A 21818-nucleotide genomic window follows, 5' to 3' on the forward strand; every position below is an offset into this window, starting at 1 on the left:
ATAATATTATAGTATTATATTCTGTGACTTGTTTGACCTTTATTTGAAATGTCGCAGGCAAATTGTGTAATCTCGCCGTTTACAAATGCTCGGCATTTTGTAAAATGCTGAGGATTAACTTTTTCCAAAATTCTACTAAAAGACGGTCGCGAGCCGACGGAAGTGGGGCTCCTATTTCTGTGTACATACCTAGTTTTAAAAACACGAACCTAACCTAACCCACCCCCTTATCCAAACGAAAAATTTCTGATTACTTACGCATTCTCGACATATTACAAAATGCCGAGCTTTTGTAAATGGCGAAATACGGCGAAATAATACAATTTGCCTGCGATATATATATACTACTGCGATATATATATATATATGTACAAAATTATATATCGCCGATAATAAAACAACCGATACCGATATCAAACAATTCAAAAAACCGCGCCCAATGAACGATGTGGAAGGCCGCCGCGCCCGCGCGTGCGAACTTTGTTTTCTGAAAAAACTCCAATAGTACACTTTTATTAGGTACTGATTGTATGTGTATTACTTAAAGTTTAACTGACTTTGTAAAATAATAATACTAAAATAAATGGTTTTGTTGTTTTTTGATTTGGCATTATTATTTAAAAGAATACGATTAACAGTTGAGTCTATGTTAAATGTTGGTAACTTTTTATGCATAATTCACTATTTATTTTTCTACCAAGCCATCGATATCGGTATCTGTATCGTATCGGCAAAATCATGTATCGTTACATCCCTAATTTTATCATAATAATAATATGTATATTTTATTAAAGAAGATTTTTGAGTAATTCTGTCTGTATGACTGTCTCTTCTTCATGTCGAAACCACTGAACCGATTTGATTGAAATTTGCTGTTTGGTACAAAGATAATTTGAGAAAGATTTGAGATATGAGAAAGGACATAAGATTTTATATCGTAAATCCCACGGGAATGATGCTGGTTTTTCTGTTTAAGCTAGAATGTTAGTAACAATTTATGAACGTATGTTCGTTACTGTTTCATGCCAAAACTACTCAACTGTTTTTGATGATGCTTATTGCTTGGCAGGGATGTAGCTTATGTACCAGACTAACACATAATGTAGATATTATTATATAAACAGTTTCGTCCACGGATGAAGAAGCGCGGCACAGTTAGCCTTATAAAGTTAAAGTTCCTATTTCTTAAAATTCCACATATTTGATATACAGGTAAAACGAATATTTCACTTCAAACGTAAGTTCCGCCAAGCGAAGGTCGCGGGTTCGAATCCCGCCTCGTACCTAATAGATTTCTTCTATTCTTTAAAAAAACAGCAGCATATAGCTTTCATACTATAACTAAATAATATTATGTTATTCTAAATATGAAAGAGTTTGATAAAAAATAAATAATAGTAATAAAATACATATTAACGTACTTACATATTTAAGAACAAAACGAGACACTTGAAAATATGCTTAACTACCTCGTATATAAGTAACCAAATCGACTGCACCGTCCATAGCACTACACTACTTGCCCAAAATGCCGCTTGACCGGTTTCCGTACATAATATTATACTCACACTTGAACCGCGATCTTGTTTAGTCTGCAAAATCACTCCCACAATCCGGTCCGTGTTCAAAACGTTTATTTAAAAGTTATATTTCTAAGATTTATAAAACCTTTAATTTTAAAGTTTTGCAAGAAAAATCTCGATAATAATAGTAGTATACAATTGGATACATAATATTATATTATTGTTATTGATTAATGTAGCCACATCAGTACGAATAAGTATCGAAGTGAGAATAAGGAGGTGAATTCATAACTTGAACTGGAAACATGGAATCATTACCAAAACAATTCGTTTCAGCAATGAGGACCTTATTCGATATTATGGATGATAAACGGACTGGGTACGTTAAATTAACAGACATTGAAAACCGCTGGCGTGATGATCGTACCAAAGGTTTACCTCACGGGGTTATTGAAAGCCTCCAAAAAGTTGCTTCACATGACGGCTTCTTAACATTTGATAGTTTTTGTACTGGCCTCAAAATATGTCTCCTGCGTAATCAAGTTCAGAGCACTTCAAAACAAATAGATATTGTAAGTGAAGAGGTCGAGGATGTTAATTATCACTCACAGGCGAGTTCGCAAGATCATCGACCTCCTTCAGCTCCAATAATAATTGACTTAAATAGTGCACAGAATCGAGAAAGAAATTGGAATGCAATGAAAAAACCTGGTTCTCAACACCGCACACATAGTATGCCACATTTGGCTGAAGACAAAAGTTCGCGTGAGAAATCACACCTTGGAACATCCATTTTATCTAGTCACGATATAATTCATAGAGGATATGGACCACCAAAACCACCTAGACTTGAGAAAGTCGTAGACAGCAAAGAAACTATTAGAATTATATCCGACTCAGAAAAAAGTAATAATAATAGTAAATTGGAAATTGAAGAGATAACTGAATCAATAGAAGGACAAGGTCGGGGGTTAGGAGACGGGCGTTCTGCAACCGGATCACAATCGTACATAAGCCGTACATCAAGGCGCAGGGAACCCCGTCGACACACATTGCATAACGGTGTCGACTATAATTTGTTAAAGAAGATGAAACAAATTGAACAAGAGAAGGATATTTTGCTACAAGGTTTAACTGCAGTAGAAGAAGCTCGCGAGTGGTACCTCAAACAACTAACGGAAGTGCAAGATAAAATGCGATACGCTGGGAGGATGGGTGCTTATGTGGTAAACTTTTATGCATTCGATTTCACGAATTAATTTAATAGAAGCACCAATTTAGTTGAATCCCATAGATACCTCCCAAAATACGATCAACGTAATGTGTTTAACTGTTTATCAATCCTATGCCTTGTTCATATCAGCAGATTTAGTCAAACTTAGAGACCAATGAAAATCTTAGTTTACCGTTATAGTTTCAGTTTCATATACCAAAATAGTCTTTCTAGTTTAGTTCTTTTTACCAAAATAGTATTTTTTTCTATTTATGACTGTCTGTATGTTCCGGCTATTATCTCAAGAACGGCTGGACCGATTTTGAAGGGCCTTTCACTGTCAGATAGTGGTTAAGGAGTAACTTACATACCTAAGTATTAAAAGGAAAAACTCATTCACACGCAGATGAAACCGCAAGGCGTGCGTAGCTATTATAAAAATATAATTATATTTATGCATAATCTTTATATTGCGCAATAAAGCAACAACCTTGCTTTTAAACAAAAACGTATACCACGTTAATGTTAATAACCTACTTAGTTTTGTTTATGTTAATGTTAATTAGGGGAGCCTACGATGCTAAATGTATGTTTACTCGAGCGTCAGAATGTCACTGAAATAAATTAATAAAGATTACTTAGACGATTGGGGGGTTACTTAAAATATGAGGTCCCAATTACGCTTATCTGACGATTTGAGCGCAACTTTAGAGAATGGTGGATTTTTTTTTAATTATTCTTTGAGCGCACTCCACAATACTAACTGCTCAATGCTCATACTGGCTAGGGGTAATCAACTATAGGCAAGGTATCGTAACTTATATTAATCTGACGCGGACGAGTTAATCCCAAAATCCCCTCTTGGGCTACTATACTATAATTTGTAAATATATATTATGAACTATGAACAATGAAATATAATTTCAGGAACCTTACAATGAAGCACACCAGGAGCGTTTGGAATTGCTACGCGCTCGCATTTTAGAACTCAACCGACAATTAGGGGCACTAGCAACGGCGACTGGTTGGCGTCATTGGCCCCTGTCATTGCATATGAACTTGGCTTTACCTGCAACAATATTCAATGCTTCATCTAACACTAGCAGCAATGCTTCAGTGTTGAGATCGCAGAATAGAATGCTCGCTGAGGTAAATATTGTTTATTCATAACTTTACTAAATAAACACACAAAATAATTTTCTTTTTCTTATGGACATACATTATCTGTGTCCATAAGAAAAAAAAAATATTTTTCTATTCTAAAAAAACACAAATTATATTATCCGTTGCTGCATCTGGCAAAAGCGGCACCATATACACGCAACTAATTATTATGTCAGGAGAAAAACATTTGGTTATTGAGTATTTTTTTTATTCTATTAGCAGAAAATCTATACCAAAACAATTAATCATCTTTGCAGTGAACCAATACACATATGCACACACACACAAAATATAATGAAGTCCTTCACCGTACCTATCTAACCAAATCTAAATATCCATTATATTTTGTTTTCACCAATATTGGATATTTTGGCTCTCTTGGGTATACTACACAGTATAAAAAATATGTTAATATTAAGACAATGCGGGGGGAAAGCTAGTACGGTATAATAGTCATATACATACTTGAACCATTGACAGATCTATATGTTTCCTATTTCTAACTATCTATGAAATATCAAACAGCACTGGAATACCGTGATCTTAAATAAATTTACTTTAATAATGATTACTAATTATAACCTTTCTCTACAGGAGGTTAACAGAAAAAACGAAAGGATATCAGTATTGGAAAGAGAAAAATCTGCCCTCATCAGAGAATTACTACTTCAAAGAAATAGAACAAAAATGATTGATAATTTCAGTTAAATCTACTGAGACATGAATAACATACATAATGTATTATATGCAATTTTCGACATATATTAAAAGTATTGTTGGACTTGGTCCTTATAATCAAAATAGAAAAACATCTTATTAATTATTATTTTTATGTATAAATTTTACCCTCTACATATTTCTTGATAGTGTTTAACAAAATATAAAATGTAGGTGAACACAAACATGATTCCAAAAAATATGTAATTAACTTATTAAAGTACAGTAGAGCCTATATAAGACGAACATGAAATTGATTCCAACAAATTTAAGCTATAGATTTTGTGAATATATATACTGTTTTGTTGTTATTTATTGAGAATTTTAAAGTTATAGAGCCTAAGCTAAGAGGTAGTTAGCATACACCAAAATAAAAGAAACCCTGTTTATATGAATAAAAGTCCTCTTAACAAAGAGAATATTTTTAGCCTGATTGTATCAAGTTATTGTTAACAATCAAAGGGTTACTTAAATAGGTTCTACTGTTGATTGTTTAGTCATTTTTTTATAAGATTTTGGCTAAGATTATTATAAAAATATCATATTTGCTAAGTCATATTTGAAACATATGCTTACATTATACATTATACTTGTATTTTGTAGAAGGATTTTCAAATTAAAAATTAGTATGTGCCATTACTAACATTTATTAAATGTTTTGTAGATAAGTTATACTTCCTAATAAAAAAATGAAAACTAATATATTGTAATAGTATTCTTTAAATCACTAATTATTGTATAATGCGTAATCATACTCCCTAAATGGTACATCATAAGTAAGGTATCCTTGATCCCAGGCTTGTTCAATGGCAACTAACAACTGCCTATGTTTGTATTGACAAAGTCCCGTTTTAAAAGCATCCAGAATCTAGAAAAGAAAATGATATAGTTAGTCATATGCATAGTCATATATCTATCCAGAAAAAATTATCAAATAAAAGTAAATAAAATATTTTGATTCAAATAATTCTCACAATCATTTATATATGCACAATATTTTTCAAAATTCTTTAACTAAGCTCATTTAAGCTTTTTGAATTCCAATGTTTTTTAATGTGTATTATTTTTGAATAAATAAAGTTAACTAATAAAAAATTACCTGTCCAGTGTACTCCGATATAAATTGTTCCAGTAATTTCGTATTCCTAGGATCTAACACCAAATATTCATCCCTGCAAATTGGGCAAGGATTTCCGGTAGCTATTACTCCGTTTCGAATACACATTTGTCTTGTCTTCTTCGGAGCAAAACCTCCTTTATGGTTGCGACGATATAGATGCCAAACAGGCTTATCGCCATAAGTTTGATTGTAAGCTTTGCTTTGAATATATCGTATACTTGATTCAACGGGAATTATTTTAGTTCTATCTTTACTTGGATCGATTTCCTTTTTTTCATCTTCAGCATTTTCGTTCGTTTCTTCGGAGTAAAATCGAACCCCTCTTCTTGTGTCCGATAAAACTATCCTATTAATCATTGACCTTATATTTCTTGAAATAGACATTATTATTCAATATAAGACTATAAATCTGAACCAATTTATTAAAGTATTTCTCACGTATTTCTGAAAATGTAATATTTTGAAATTTGTGTTCCTAAATTTTCTAGGTTATATCAAATAGAGAGTAACAGAATACAGATTATACAGTCAGCTGTTACATATTATGTCAAATGTAAATCACAGAGTATTAAATATACAAAAGATATTTTCACGAATTAATAAAAACAATAAAATGAACATAAAAAGCAACATTGTAATGAACACCCTGTATTTGTATGTCATGAATAGATAAGGAACCGGTTTAAGTAGGCACATCTTTTGTCCTCCTTGCGAATAACAAACGGTGTTTATGCGACTGTGAGCGTTGCTACAAACCTTGTAAGGTTTCGCATCGCAAAATTGTATTTTAAACAAATGTGAAAGCTTGTTTTCTAAATAAATAAATAATAAATAAATAAATAAAAATAAAGGGCCCACATGTGGGCCCGTAAAATTTAAAAAAAAGCATATCTCGTGCAACGTTTTTTGGAAATTAAACAATATGTTACAATGTGGTTACAATCATGATACATATTATATTAGGTTCGTAGTGGAATAGTTCGGTAACTTATTTTAATTTAAATTTAAATAACATAATATGATTGGACCAACCAGATTGTGCACAAAAATTGTTTAGGCCATAGTTTTCATGGCAAGAAGTAAGGCCATAATTTATAATAGAGAATGAACTATTATCGTAACAATTTATTAAAACTCTATAGTGGGTTTGTTATTTTTGGTCCATCGTCCGTCTGTGGTCCCGGGTCCGTCATAAACGGGAAATGACTTATGACAGGCGTTTGGGGCTTGGGCGTTATTTTAAAAACAATCGTTCCGAATTTCGCCTACATTAATTTTATCACATTGCGCTCTGTTTTTCACTGTTTCCTTGTTGTTCAAGTAAAATAAAAACAAACTCCTAATTGTATCAAAAATTTATTGAATGTAAGTATTTTTTCTTTGTGTCTTGGTAACATAATATAATGCACTATAATAAGTTTAGTTAATCTGATCTATATTTTTATTACTTGCTGGAATCTGCAACTTTATTCACGTTGTGCACGGGTAAAAATTAGACTTGGTGCAATTTCAGACTTAAATAATCTTTCTCTGTCCAAATTTCATACAGATTCGATCAGCTGTTTTTGCGTTAAAGAGTATCAAACATACATCCACACTTTTTAGACTTTTACCACTTCATCAATTAAAATATTAATAGGATTTAAATTTGAATAGTATTTATAAGGTATTAAATTAATTTTTTGATAAATATAAATCTCGATTTTAACTAGGTAAGTACCAATATTTAAACAAAATGTTCATAAACTTCAATTTTATAGTACATAATCAATTTCTTACTATATATTATACCTACACAACAGTGAAAGCATTTTTCAAATGTGTAGTAGTTTGTGAGATAAGCATTTTCAAATAAACAAATCAGCATAATATAATAAGAACTAATTTATTATTTTGATTGAAACATGTTTAATTTATGATGCCAGTTTATTTATTTATTTTGTCCCTAAAATATAATTTTTTTGCAGGTAATTCGCTATGGCTGATTTAGGGGATATTAACCTTCACATGTAAGTTAATATCTTTTTATATTTATATGAAAATGTATGGAGGTTGAGATGATGACATATTGATGATGCATTATAAATACCTATGTTATAGATTTATAAACAACTTGAGCCACAACAACACCCTTAGATTATTATTAACCCAAGATTAAATAGGGTTGCCTGACATGATGATAAAACAGCCTAGAATCTATAATATGTCAATATAAGCCTATAGCCATATGATATAGTGTTTAATGTTAGCATTAAAAATATTAAATGCTAATTTTCAACTGATAAAAAATATTTTTTTTGTTTATATTTAGTGTAGTTTTATGTCAAGCGACATGCTGAATACTTAAAGTTGTGTCGGATTGGTTTGATAGTCCAATGATTCCTTACTTATTTAATATCCTAAGGCCCCTAGGTGGGGCAAAGGGCGTCAACAGTACATCGCCATGTATCTCGATTTTTGGCGGCATGTTTTATTTCGCTCCAGCATTTTCCTATACACTTGGCCTCTGCGATGACAGTCCGACGCCAAGTTAGCTTTGGACGGCCACGTTTTCGTTTTCCCTGGGGATTCCAATCCAAAGCCTGCTTTGGTATGTGTTCCGGGTCTCTACGTAGCGTGTGGCCAATCCACTTCCACTTACGGCGTTTAATCTGTTGGGCGATCGGTTTTTCGTTGCAGCATTCCCAAAGGTTGTCGTTGGAGATAGTGTTAGGCCAGTAAATTCTGATGATGCGACGAAGGCAGCGGTTTACAAACACCTGCAGCTGACGTGTGATTTCCTTTGTGACCTTCCATGTTTCACATCCGTATAGCAATACGGTCTTTACGTTTGACTGGAAAATTTTAAGTTTTAACTATTCTCCGCGTCAGTTTACTCGATTGTCACACGGATCGCAGCCGAGCGAAAGTGGCCCTGGCTTTGGCTATCCTTGAAGCGATGTCTTCTTCGGTACCACCATTCTCTGACACAACGCTTCCAAGGTAGGTGAATTTGTTCACGCGGTCCAATGATTCCTTACCAATATTTAATTTTCTTTTTTCCTTTATTTCTTACTTGAGCAATAAGGAATGTTTCCTTTGCATTCAATTCTCTATCTACAGTATTAAGAGTGTAAGGGTGCTTTTCCACCAGATATGTGATATGCAGCTATGCTACGAAAATGACACTATGTGACCGTTCCCACTGATACCAACTATGCGGTACTATACTAATAAAGAGAGAGAAGTAAGTTATCTTCGAACAAGGGTTCATCGCGCCACGTTCATGTACGTACGCACGCACACAACGCCGCTTGGTTCCTACTCCGGGACCGGTCGGGTCTCTTGAGGGCCGCGCCATTGCTGTGAGCGGTCGCTGACCGCTGTTTGTTTATATACAATTATGTATTTAAAATATCCGTGTGACAAGTGACAACCCTGCGCCTCGCGAGTTTAGGCTAAACGACGGGAGTTGGCCTTCTTCTCTCTTTATACTATGCTGATACTAAGCTACGTCTAGTATCTAATCTGTGGCTACGTAGCGTTGCGAGTAAGATGTGCTATGAAGATGCGCCGCCCGCGCCGCAAAAAAGCTTTGCGAGGAAGATGCGCAGCTTGAGCTATGCGATGTATCGATAGTAGGCGCTCTGCAGTCTGCACATAGCACGCATCCTTCCATATAAAAAATGTATCTTAGCTGAATCCGTTTCCACCAGTGCTAATCTTAGCCCGGCCGTACACAGAGTACAGACTGCTCGAGCAGTTAACGGCTGAGCGTCGTACACGGACTGCTCGAGCGGTCGGTCGTTGACTGCTCGAGCTGTCGCTACAAACCGCGCAGTTCACTTGAACGTGAACTTGCTGGTGCATGAGCTGATGATTTTCAAAATGATGAATAGATTTTCATGAAACATAGCATAGATCACTCTGAATAAAATATTACACAAAACAACTAAATGAAAATTGGTACATCCGTATGTGAGTTACGATACCATAGTAGCCATGATACCACATTTAACTTGTGATACTTTTCTTTTCGTAAAAATTATTTAATAAAAATATGCCTAAATAGTATAATAAATAATAAAACTTTAAAACAAGATTTCTCGATTCAAAAAAGAAAGGAAGAAAATTAAAAATCATCAGCCACAACACCGCAAAAGATAAAAACTATTTGCCTACAGATCCGTGTCAAAATCTGAACATTTGATCATCAGGAGGTCGGCTTGGAACAAGCTTGGAAAGATACCGGGGCGTAAAAAATAATAGCATTCATCACTATGCCGTCACTAAACTTGCTTACAGAGAACAGATAAGAAGTAGGAACATCTATCAAACCTCATTTCGGAAATCAGTCTATATTTTAACACCCCTGACAATAAAATAGCATATATATAAACACTAGATGAGTTTCGAATAGCCTTGCCTTGTCTGAGTGATATTTTGTGAAAAGTACAAAAACTGGATATGGATGTTGTCTTGATGTTGTATTGTAATTGTAATTGTAACAGCCTGTCGTGTCCCAATGCTGAGCAAAGGCCTCTCCAAGTCGCTTCCACGAATCGCGGTCTTGTCCTAATGAAAACCAGTCATTTTTAAATTGGTGAAGTTCATCTAGCCATCTCTTCTTCGGCCTGCCGCGACGTCTTCTATCTGTTCCTGGGCTCCACAAAGTGGTTATCTTGGCCCACTGGTTTTAAGGAATGAAATATTTTATCATATTTTTGGTAATAATCCAAAAGAAGTAAGTATATTGCAATATTTTTCGAAATCAGGCTTATTTATCCAAATTAGTCTATTCGACGGGTTTAATATAATTTATATTGGGAAATAAATTACTTATTTGTTATATATGTATATAATATGTATAGATTATAAGTAGTTCTTTTAACCAATTAATACATTTCGCTATGAATTTAACTGCCTCTATTCATTGTAAATGAAATCTATCAGGTAGTTTCATAACAAGGTGCCTACTACTACCTGCAACTTTTTATGGTCGTTGTCACTTCTATAAAGTATCCATTTTAATATTGAGAGTTTCTGCATGACGTGCGACGCATCGTGTCTATTTTTGTCCTATATATTGTAATGAACAGCATCCGTCTACGCCCCTCCTGTATCCATCTCTTTTCGTCGCATCTAAATCATATGTAGTGTTTTGTTTCAACGGCTTGCGGTGGCGGTCGAGCAGTCCCGAATCCTTAACATCGGCCCTTTTCTGCCCTAAATACAGTTTCATCTGGTAGAGAATCAAAACAAGTGCAAATTATTACAGGGATTTTATTCATTAGTTCAGTGAAACAATAGGGTTGAATTTCTATATTATAATTGTTACATAGTGATAATGTAGGTACTCTGTTTATCAGTAATTGACAAAGTTCATAGTGCCAGTACATTAGTTATATTTGTGATTGTGAATACCAATTACTTACTTATTTATAAATAATATTCTGTAATGTGATTGAAAAAAAGAAACAATGGCTACTTTACCACGAATGAATAGTTCTAAACATGGTAATAATCCAAATATATCATCACCTTTCAGGTAAGTCATGAATATCAAAATTGTTTTTATTTTTGATAATTTTCCTTCAATTCAATATAATTCCCTTATTCCATATAAAGCAGAATTTGTGTTACATCTTATGTGGCAAATATATTTTATCATAGTTATTTATTTGATAATAGCAAAATCAAGCAAAATTAATTAAAAAAAGAGAAGTAATAATACACATATAGGTAATTAACAATAACAAATAACAATAATATGTAGTCACATAATCAAACAAAACACGACGTCGCTGTTCCAACAACAAAATATCACAGAAAATAAATTAAAATATTATTGATTTGTAAATAAACAAATAAATATTATATAGGTAAACCAGAATCTGATGGCAATTAGGGAAATCAAAATTTTGAGTATGCAACCCTAGGGAAAATGGACTGAACGATTTTGATACTGCGTATATTTTATTTTGTCCTCAATATCATTAGTCGCATTAAACAAGTGGATAATACTGTATTTAATAATGAGATATCCACGTAATATTATGTAGGTACTTAATAAATGTATAAAATACATATTACTTTTCTAAAGGTAATACATAATATTATGTATTTACACATACCTATATTTGAATATATGTATATCATTATGGCATGTGAAAATATAGGAAAATATGGATGTAATGATAATGCAGATCAAAACTTATTAATTAATTAACGATTGTTTATAATTTTTTATAAAATAAAACAATAATAAAATAAAATCATGTTTATTTTCGTAAGTTATAAAATTGACTTGTACACCTTGGACTTGACAAATAGCCGAATTGGAAACTCCTGTAATAAGTTTTCATAAAATTATATTTAAATCAACAAACAATATTATAGTTACCTATTTATAACATTTTTAATTTAAAGTATCAAAACGGGTAAGTCCAACTTAGCAATAAAATCTTTCACGCGCTTTAAAATTGAAAATTATGATGTGTTTGACCCTTCTTCATCGAATATTTTTCTATACACATTGTAAACAACACCTCTTGCTTGTGATCGCAGCGGTTTTATCGACATTTCGAAGATTTTGAAGACAAAATCCTAAAAATTAATCATCAACACAAATAATTTGACAACCAATTTGATAGTTGTCAAATAAAGTTGCCACATCATCCACATGAAAATCTTTTATTTTTCAAATATAAATATGCCATCAGATTCTGGTAGACCCACTATTTATTTTTCAAAATTGTCAAACAATATTATAATGTATATTGTATGTGAACCGATAACATAGTAGGTATATAAAAATGCCGATAGCCTTAGCGAATAGCGACGCTTTGATATCGCTAAATTAGGGCTAATTATGCGCTTTTAAGTAGGTACATATAGTAGACCGGGAGATACTGACACAAAATTTCGAGTCATTTGTAACAGGATGGGGGTTCTACAGGGTTCTTAGTACGCAATGACAAAAAGAAAAATGATGGTGTGAACGCTGGTACCGGCGGCTTAGTCGCGTGGGCGTTAGTCGAACTCGTCGGAAAATAGCGAAAGTCAAACGATTTGTAACAGTATGGCACTTATTTTTCCTGGAAGTTTGAGGATCAAAGAATATAAATACAAAATTTCAAAGATCTAGGTGTTGGAAATCTTCACTTATATAAATTATTAACACTAAATTAATTTTTCAAGTATGACAGCACTTTTTCCCCCTACTAGAAGTATGGCAAATATAATAATGGTCACATTTTATCAAATACTCTCCAAAAATCCAAATGCAATACTGGTACAAAAAGTTTGGCGAAATAAATTTTTTTTTGCAGATTTTCGGCGGTATGGCGACCATTTGGAATCGTCCGAAAAGTATGGCATGGCGATTTTCGTAAATGGCTGCACGACGATGGTTACCTGTGCAAAAGTTAGCCTGGTACAAATGGTTGAATAATTATTTTATTTAAATCAACATATTCGCGTCGGTATGGCGGGCTGTAAGTCACACCGGAAAAGTATGGCATGACACTACCGCCTACTTCTTTTTTATGGGCTATCGGTAAATACTAAAATTTTTGTGTTACAAATCGTTTGACTTTCGCTATTTTTCCGACGAGTTCGGCTAACGCCCACGCGACTTAACCACCGATACCAGCGATCACACCATCATTTTTCTTTTTATCATTGCGTACTAAGACCCCTGTAGAACCGCCATCCTGTTACAAATGACTCGAAATTTTGTGTCAGTATCTCCCGGTCTATAGGTAACATAATTATGTATTCCATGTTTCTAACACTACAATTACCTGCACCTTATTGTGCTAATTTAGATGTTTATTTGTAAACGGTAAAACTCTCCTTTTGTTGGTAGGTACTTACCACTTTTATTTTAAACGAAACTGCATTGTTCGTACAATGCATTTTCATCTTCATTAACAACGCTCGTGCGTTAGATGTACAACAGGTGTTATATTATATAAAACTTATTTTTAATATTTATTTCTAGTACCAGCCCGCGAAAACTACAAGAAATGACATTACCTAACCAAGAAGGACATGGTAAGTTCTTCTCACATTTTGCAAAATAATTAATAGAATTAAAAAAAGGATCATAATAAAATACTATTACTTAAATATCTGTTAAAAATAAAATTATGTTTAAGATGTTACAACTGCAAGTGGTATAAGTATGAAGCAGTATGAAGAACAATTAAATGGATTGCGAAAAGAGAATTTTCAACTTAAGTTGCGTATATATTTTCTTGAGGAGAAATTGGGAAATGGTTCACCACCCGCTGTCCAGGTATTTTATTTATATTTATACCAGATGTATATAATATTATATGTTTTGCAATATTTTTCATTGATGCTCCTGTCGCGCGTTTCGTACTTTTCGTAGCCTGATGAGGTTTAATAGGTATGACTTTGTAACACGCAAATAATATTTTAATTCGCCCCAGTAGTTTCTGAGTTCGAAAAAACAACTTTAGCTTTATAATATAAGTTAATTAATTTAAATATAGTATTTCTTATTTATTTTATTTCATTCACAATTTCTGTTCTGCACATCAGGGTCTATTAGAACATAATGTGAGGCTTCAGGTGGAAGTAGAAGAATTAAGAAGGCAGTTGAGTGATAAACAAGAATTATTGGCGGCCGCCGCAGAAGCGATTGACGTATTAGAGAATCAGGTAGTTACTATAAAAATTTACCTCCAATAATTTCAATGTTGATTGTTTTGTCAAAATTTCGGCCAATTCATCATTCATAGATTTCTTATAAATTTCTAGGGATCGATTTCTACAGAAGCCGCGGAGGTTTCCATGAACAACAGTAATCTAAAAAAAGAAAATGTAAAACAGAAGGTAATGTTTATTTAATTATTTACTATTTAACATCATGTACCTATAGAAATAACTTTTATAATAAAAATGTATGTTGATGTTATTTCACAACTAACTGTGATGCGCTGTTTCACCGATGGGTAAGCAAGTATTGTATACAGGGTGTCCCACTAACGGTATACTAAGCGTGAAGGGACTTGTTGTTTTGCATACATTGATCACGTAAAAAATACTTAAACAAAAAAATTACGTCAAAATTTTTTTGCTAAATTTTTCCTGAAAATCCATGTTTTCTTCACTATCTTCGCGCAGCCGGCATATACCGCTTCGCTAATGTGAGCATTTTATCAATGAAAACATAATCTTATAAGAAAGCTCACGTGCGGGTGGCAAAGTTGGGCGGGTTGCTTGTTAGGGGTCGACACATAGAGCTTTAAGAATTCATCTATTTAAAAAAAATCCTACTGGAATTTTATAAGTATTTTTTACGTACTCAGCGTGTGCAAAACTATAACATCCTTTGAGCTTAGTATACCAACGGTGGGACACCCTGTATAGCTAAGAAGAATAATATATATACAGTAGCACCTCGTTAAGTCGAACCTCGATAAGTCAAAAACCTCCAAATCTCGAAAAAATATCTTGTTCCCTTCCCTTGAAACCCGAAAACCTCTATTACTTGAAATTTTGACCCTCTGTTAGTAGAAATAATCACCGAGTCCCTCCAAGCCATTTTGGTACATATTTTCACTCTATAACTCGAATAAAAATAACTGCGTTAAAAACAACCGACTTCATAAACAGAAAAGTAAAAAATAATAAAGATTTGATATTATTAATTACTACATATTATTTAGATGTGCTATTTACTAAAAAGGTTTGATGTCGGTGCACGGGCTTAATACTAGTGTTTGGCACCGACTTCAAACCTATTTAATAAATAGCACATCTAAATAATATGTAGTAATTAATAATATCAAATCTTTTTTATTTTTTACTTTTCTGTTTATGAAGTCGGTTGTTTTTAACGCAGTTATTTTTATTTAATACTTTTTAGTGTATTTATCAACACGAATCAAACGAGCCCAATCTCGATATAATTGAGTCAATATATTACTGAGTTCCTAAGGCCACCTTCCGATTCCATCATCAAATCAGCTCTATGTCTATGATAATGTTTCATCGCTATCCAATTTACATAAGTATACAAAATTTCAGCTCAATCGGTTACCGGGAAGTGAATCAAAGTTACTTGCTACATTTCAATGAAGTCATCGAGTACAGACAAAAATGCTCATAAAATAAAAACTACTGGGTTTATCCGAATAAAATTTTTATGGGACCAATTCGACACCATCCCGCATCGAACAAAAAAAGAATCACGTAAATCGGTTAAGAAACCTAGGAGTAATCGGTGTACATACATCCAAAAAAAAAAAAAAATTATACCGGCCGAATTGATAACCTCCTCGTTTTTTTGGAAGTCGGTTAAAAATCAAATTTGACCTCTGTATCTCGAACATAGCAACGTTTCATTTTACAACCTTTATAACTTGATGATTTTCTAATTTATTACCTCTATTGTTCGATCAAAAATAAGTTACCGACTTTAAGAATTTGCCGACAGTGCAAGTACACTATTGTTTCTTAGAAAACATTTTAGGAGTAGGTATACGATAATTAATTTATGACTCACGAAACACGTGTTTGCGTTAACTATCTGATGACGAAATTATCGATTCAGTAGCTCAGAAAACCGATACTAATGATTAAAATGACATAGAAGACGTGAATAGTACATGCGCTCCATGGGTTTCCATCAAAAAGGCAAGAACCGCATTGGATATCTTACGAAAGTTTAAAAAAAAACCAGTATCTTTGAAAAATAAGAATTTTTTGCTCTTTATAGATTATAAAATGCTAGAGAACAACCAAATTATCTAAAGCAAAAAAAATACTGACTTTTTAATGCCTCTTTTTTATTTTACAATGATTTGAAATAATGTTGATTTATAATAAATAAAAACATGTTTGTGACCTCTGCAAGTTGAATTTTAATTTATTTTACCTCTCTAACTCAAAATTTATAAGAATAAACCTCAAACTCTTTATGTCGAATCAAAATCCGCCTAAGTCGAAATCCTCCATAAGTTGAAAACTCTATAACTCGAATTTTTTGGCGTCTCCCTTGATATTCGACTTATAGAGGTGCTACTGTATATAGCTAAGCTAAGAATAATAATTCTTGCTACATAACTTTTAAGTATCATCTAAATCCGTTCAGTGGTTTTTGCGTGAAATAAAACAAACATACATTCTTACAAACTTTCGGGCTATATATACCTAGTTAAGTATATCAAATTAATTTCACGAGAATTATTTTTACGTGTTATAGGATACAAATGGACATGAGAAGGCTGATGAAACCTACCAGGAATCTGAATCAGCAAGGTAAAGCTGCATTTATCAAAAGACAGAACATAATATACCTATCACTATTTTATATCATACAATTTTACAAATATTTTCGAAATCCATCCATTGTCAATAAAACATGCAGGCTATATTATATACTTGTAGATTGCACGCATATTATACGTAACTGTTACCAAATAAATCTTTTATAATTAATAAAATCCATATTATTTGTTTTGTAGAGAAAACTTAGCTGCAACAAATGACGAAATGGTAAGTTTTTCTTGACAACCCAATGAATTTTTCGTTTTTAACATAAATATATAGTTAATATGATCTAGTTAGTTATATTATATTAAATTTTTAAATATAAACTATGTACCTACTTATTAAAAAAAAACTGAATATTATTGAAATGTGTAATAATGCCAACAGGATCAGCTTACAAGATTAAGAAAAGAGAATCGGAAGGCTTTACAAATGATAAAAGAATGCATGAAGAAGATTCAACAACAAGACAAAGAAATAAAAAAATTGAAATTGGTAATGCTCTTTTCATTTAGTTGATGAACTAACTTTTTGGATATTTTGTAAATATTTGATTTTGCTTTTAGAATAAGGAACTGACATATGCACATGTAAGTGATTCCCAAATGGAGAAATACGAGGAGATATTAAAATGCAAAGACGAACACATTAAAGATTTGGAAAATAAAGTAAGACAGCTACAAACTACTGTTGAACATGGACAAACAACAGACCCCACTGGGTAATATATTTATTTACTAATATAAGATAGATTTGAGTACATATATTTTTGTTAATATTTTCCAATTCTTAATTTCAGAAATTTACAGCAGATCCTTACTAAGCGACTTCAGGGAATGGCTTATTTTTTGGATAAACTTTTGTCTCACAAGTATGTATATTTTTATATTTTATGTATAATATATAAAATACGATCGCGTAGCGAGTGTGAAAGACAATCCTGTAAATTTTAATTGATTTAGGGCCGATTTTTCAATGCTTGAATAAAACTTATCCGTCTATTAAAGTATTACACGATAATATTAAAATGTCACGTAAACTGTCAAATACGGGCAATTAGAATACGTTTTTAAAATGGTAGTTTTAATGTATCTACAGACGCTCCGATTTGGTTGGTGCCAACCATATCGGAACCGACAAGGCAACCATTCCAACATTGCTACAGATTGTCCGACGGTTGGCCTTCCAGCCGTCAGTTGACCATAGAGTAATATGTCAGTTGACCATAGTACGAAGAGAATGGGCTAAATTCTACTATAGAAATAGAGAAAATTACAGTCATATGCGGCTCTTACAACTTATTTTTTAAGGTTTTTAATGTAGCCGCACTGTCAATTTTTTTTAATACTTCTAACATAATAAAATACGCTTGATTTCTGGCATCTCTATTTGCGTAATCTTTGTTACTTAAGTCCCACAAACAGGGAAAGTCTTTATATAGTTCCAGCAATTTTATTAATATGTCACGTTCGGTGACCGTAACTCCCTCGGCGTTCATGTTGACGTCCTACACCGGCGGCGTTGCGAATGTGAATGAGCCAATTACCTATATTACTCTATGGAATGAGCCGATTTGGTCGGAACAAAGCTTCCAGACGTTCCAATTTGGTTGGATCGGATAGGAAGTTGGTTTGGTCGGTATCGCCGGCGCATCCGACCACGTCAAACCAATATTAATAATAATTATGTCGGACCGACCGCTCTCTACACTTTCCGATTTGGTCGTGGTCGGATGGTTGGCACCAACCAAATCGGAGCGTCTGTAGATGCTATTATACATTATTCGACGAATAAGCTTTATCCAAGCATTGAAAAATCGGCCCTTAATAAAAGTATATTTATGTATGTTTAATATTATATAAGTACTTTCGAACTTATATAAATTTGCATATTTTTTTATAGATGTGTCCTTGGAGAGGAAAAGAAAAAATTATGTGAAAGTATTTTGGAACAAAGCCTTGCTCTTCCAGTTGGGTTAAAACTAGACGAATCGATGGCTCCTGATGATTTCACTATGGACGAAAGCAACCTCGATATTTCTCAATCTATGAGGATAGAAGATTTGACCATGATGTTTGGCCATCACTTAAATTGCAATGACGAAAATCATAGACATTCCTCTAAAAAGAGATCATATCCTCAGGCTGATGCTATTTCCGAGTCTGAGGATTGGTCAGAGCCAGACAGAAACGTGTCGTTAGCGAGAGTTGGGCTATGTAATGCTGGAGTCGAAAGAGAATCAGCATCGGACAATGTAAAGTATCGGTCTCGAAGATCACGCGTGTCTTTCGGTTCACGTACTGAAGACCGAAAAACAAATAATTATCAAGCATTATTAGATCAAATCAGTGACTTGACAGAATATAACCAAGAGTTGAAAGATGAAAATAGAGAACTCAGTGCAAAATTAGAAACTGCAATGAAACAAATTGACGATCTAGTGAGTGAAAAAGACGAATTAAAAATATATGTAGAATCGGAGCAATGTAAACTTGACAATGCAAACAGAAATGTGGAAGAGATGAAACAAACATTATCACTTTTCGAAACCAAAATAAAGGATAATGAGCAGCAGATTGCATATAATGTGCAATTAGTAGAAAAGTTACGATCAGAAAAACAAGAGCTTGAAGCTGCGTTTTTGGAAACCGAGCGTTCTCTGCGTCGGGCCGCAGATGAGGCCACAGTCCAAGCGTCACAGGCAGCCTTGGAACGAGCTCGAGCGCATCACGATAGATTGAGGGTGGAGAGAGAACTAGAGGAAACAAGAGAAAAACTCTCTGCCGCTTTAGAGGCTAACTCTAGATTGGAAATTGAAATAACTCGAAAAATACCATTAGAGGCGGATAATAAAATTGCTGAGTTTCATGATGCACTTAATTCGGAGGAGGAGCGACCAACATCCCCAGATCAAGGTATAGATAGTGATAGATTGTCAAGTTTGGAACACAATGATGCAGTTAATTTATCTCCCCGTAAGTATATCATTAAAATATGTTTTCGTTGTGATGAAATTTTGGAAAAGACAGAATAGGCACGCTTAAAAACAACAGTATTCATCTGACTTAAATGCGATACATATTTAAAATTTGTCTATATAGATTTTTAAGTACTTTTTATAACACTCAATCATTTGTTGATGCATATTTAAAAATATAATATGTAATATGAAATTTGCTTCACAGGTTCTCTATATGAAGAAAACGTTGTGTTGAAACAAAAACTCGCAAGGACTAAAGCGACCCTAGCAGAGACTTTAACACAATTAAATGCTGCCAATATGCGAAAAAGAAACGTGCAACGGGCTATTTGTCGTGAAATTCATAAAACCCAAGGTGTTCTCCGTAAGGCTCGTGATCATCTAGAACACCATAATTAAAATGAAATAAAGAGTAACATACTCTAATAGTTACCGATTATATATGAAAAGCCTAATGTGTGCCTCTTTGGTCTCATTTTTTAAAACGGAGGTATTTTAAAAGTGGAGCACATTAAATGCACCTACTGAAAAGATTATGTAAAAGATTTTTTGAACGATGGCTGTTAAATCGGAATTGAATATTGATGAGCACATGTCGCGAAGTATTTTTTTTTTAACTTTTACACAAAATGATAAATTTGGTATCATTCCAAAATTTGGTACAAAGCTCTGTGATGGTTCAAATACAAAAGTAATTCTAATTTGGATACCGAAACTACAAATTACGATTTTCATTATTGATATAAATATTGTCACTCACATATTGTCCCTGGTTCGCGATTAATAACGTGTCTATAGACGGCATCGCGTCGGTCTAAGTGGTTGTAATAATTTATCTTAGTATTAAACGTTAATCAAGTTGTACTTATTTAATTGTATTTTTTACGACATTAACTTTTTTAATAAAATATGAAAAAATAATAATCTTTGTGTATCATTTATACCTAAGTATATTCCTTACAAAATAAATTTAAAATTAATAAATAATTCACAAAAAAAAAACGTATTTGCATAGTAATTTTCTGTACAAAAAGAAATGATTTCCCACCATTGAGCTATTATTACTACGAATAGAGAAGACACCACGAACAAAATCTGTGCTGCAAGCGCGGCGCGCGCGGCGTGGGGCGGCTAGTGAGGCAATGTCATCGACCCACTGCTATAGAGGAGACACTTTCCCCGTTTTCCAATTACAGCACTAGAGCGCATTATGCGGCATAATGCTTAACGTTGAATGTTCCAACTACAGCAACGCTTCGCACAATCGAGCACTAGAAAAAGTTATGCGCGTGAATCGATTTATCGTTAGTAATTATTAATTGTTGGAAAAAATTTTAAAGCTTTCGTTTCATTGTAGTTTTTTCGAAATAATCAAAGTTAATTCAAATTGTGTTAAAAAATAAATATAAGTATGGATGAAACATTGAAACAAATGTTAATGAAAAAATCAAAATCCAAATTACTTAAAATAACCGTAAATATTTTTCAACCAATTATTATGTATACCACTTTATTTACACATTAATGAGGTTATTGCTAACTCTATGAATATATTTTTTTTCAACACTGAACTTGCAACCTGCTGGTGCGTTTCACGTTCCAATTAAGCATCAGCATAATTCGGCATTGTGCGGCACTGAGTCGCATTATGCTCTGTAATTGGAAAACGGGGTTTGTAAATATTCTAAAAAATGCATAATTTAATCTTCTAAAGAAATTATTAATAAACGTATCAATTTAAACCAATCAATGTAACAAAAAAAAACTGATACGTATATATGCGATATTTAAAAACTGATAATTGATTTTCATCTT

At 33.1% G+C, this 21818-nt stretch overlaps 3 protein-coding genes across 5 annotated transcripts; 2 read left to right on the plus strand and 1 right to left on the minus strand.

Annotated features, from left to right (window-relative positions):
* The first annotated feature begins 1413 nt into the window (after positions 1-1413).
* LOC149910513 (suppressor APC domain-containing protein 2) lies at positions 1414-5209 on the plus strand. The gene is made up of 3 exons (XM_090114632.1): positions 1414-2749; positions 3664-3885; positions 4495-5209. Exons 1-3 carry the CDS (start codon positions 1829-1831, stop codon positions 4606-4608), a joined length of 1257 nt encoding a protein of 418 aa, XP_089970758.1. The 5' UTR covers positions 1414-1828; the 3' UTR covers positions 4609-5209.
* Positions 5210-5246: 37 nt separating this feature from the next.
* On the minus strand, positions 5247-6260 carry mRpS18B (mitochondrial ribosomal protein S18B). Its single transcript, XM_090114642.1, has 2 exons — positions 5717-6260; positions 5247-5485 (listed from the first exon to the last, which is right to left on the minus strand). The coding sequence occupies exons 1-2, from the start codon at positions 6119-6121 to the stop codon at positions 5345-5347; spliced, it is 546 nt and encodes a 181-aa protein (XP_089970768.1). The 5' UTR covers positions 6122-6260; the 3' UTR covers positions 5247-5344.
* A 689-nt stretch (positions 6261-6949) lies between these two features.
* Positions 6950-20921, plus strand: cnn (phosphodiesterase 4D interacting protein centrosomin). 3 transcript variants are annotated; one of them, XM_090114657.1, is made up of 13 exons: positions 6950-7102; positions 7705-7746; positions 13722-13774; positions 13879-14018; positions 14288-14407; positions 14507-14581; positions 16956-17011; positions 17218-17248; positions 17411-17518; positions 17590-17744; positions 17823-17894; positions 18926-19998; positions 20209-20921. In XM_090114657.1, the coding sequence occupies exons 2-13, from the start codon at positions 7715-7717 to the stop codon at positions 20400-20402; spliced, it is 2109 nt and encodes a 702-aa protein (XP_089970783.1). In that variant the 5' UTR covers positions 6950-7102; positions 7705-7714; the 3' UTR covers positions 20403-20921. The 3 variants fall into 3 exon arrangements, with proteins under 3 accessions (XP_089970783.1, XP_089970779.1, XP_089970774.1); XM_090114653.1 differs by lacking the exons at positions 6950-7102; positions 7705-7746 and adding an exon at positions 10006-10460; XM_090114648.1 differs by lacking the exons at positions 6950-7102; positions 7705-7746 and adding an exon at positions 10803-11264.
* Positions 20922-21818: the final 897 nt, after the last annotated feature.

This window comes from Colias eurytheme, chromosome 2 (assembly GCF_061535395.1).
Source record: "Colias eurytheme isolate Ceu_HAF_F1 chromosome 2, ilColEury1 Martin Lab GWU primary, whole genome shotgun sequence".
NCBI lineage: Eukaryota > Metazoa > Arthropoda > Insecta > Lepidoptera > Pieridae > Colias > Colias eurytheme.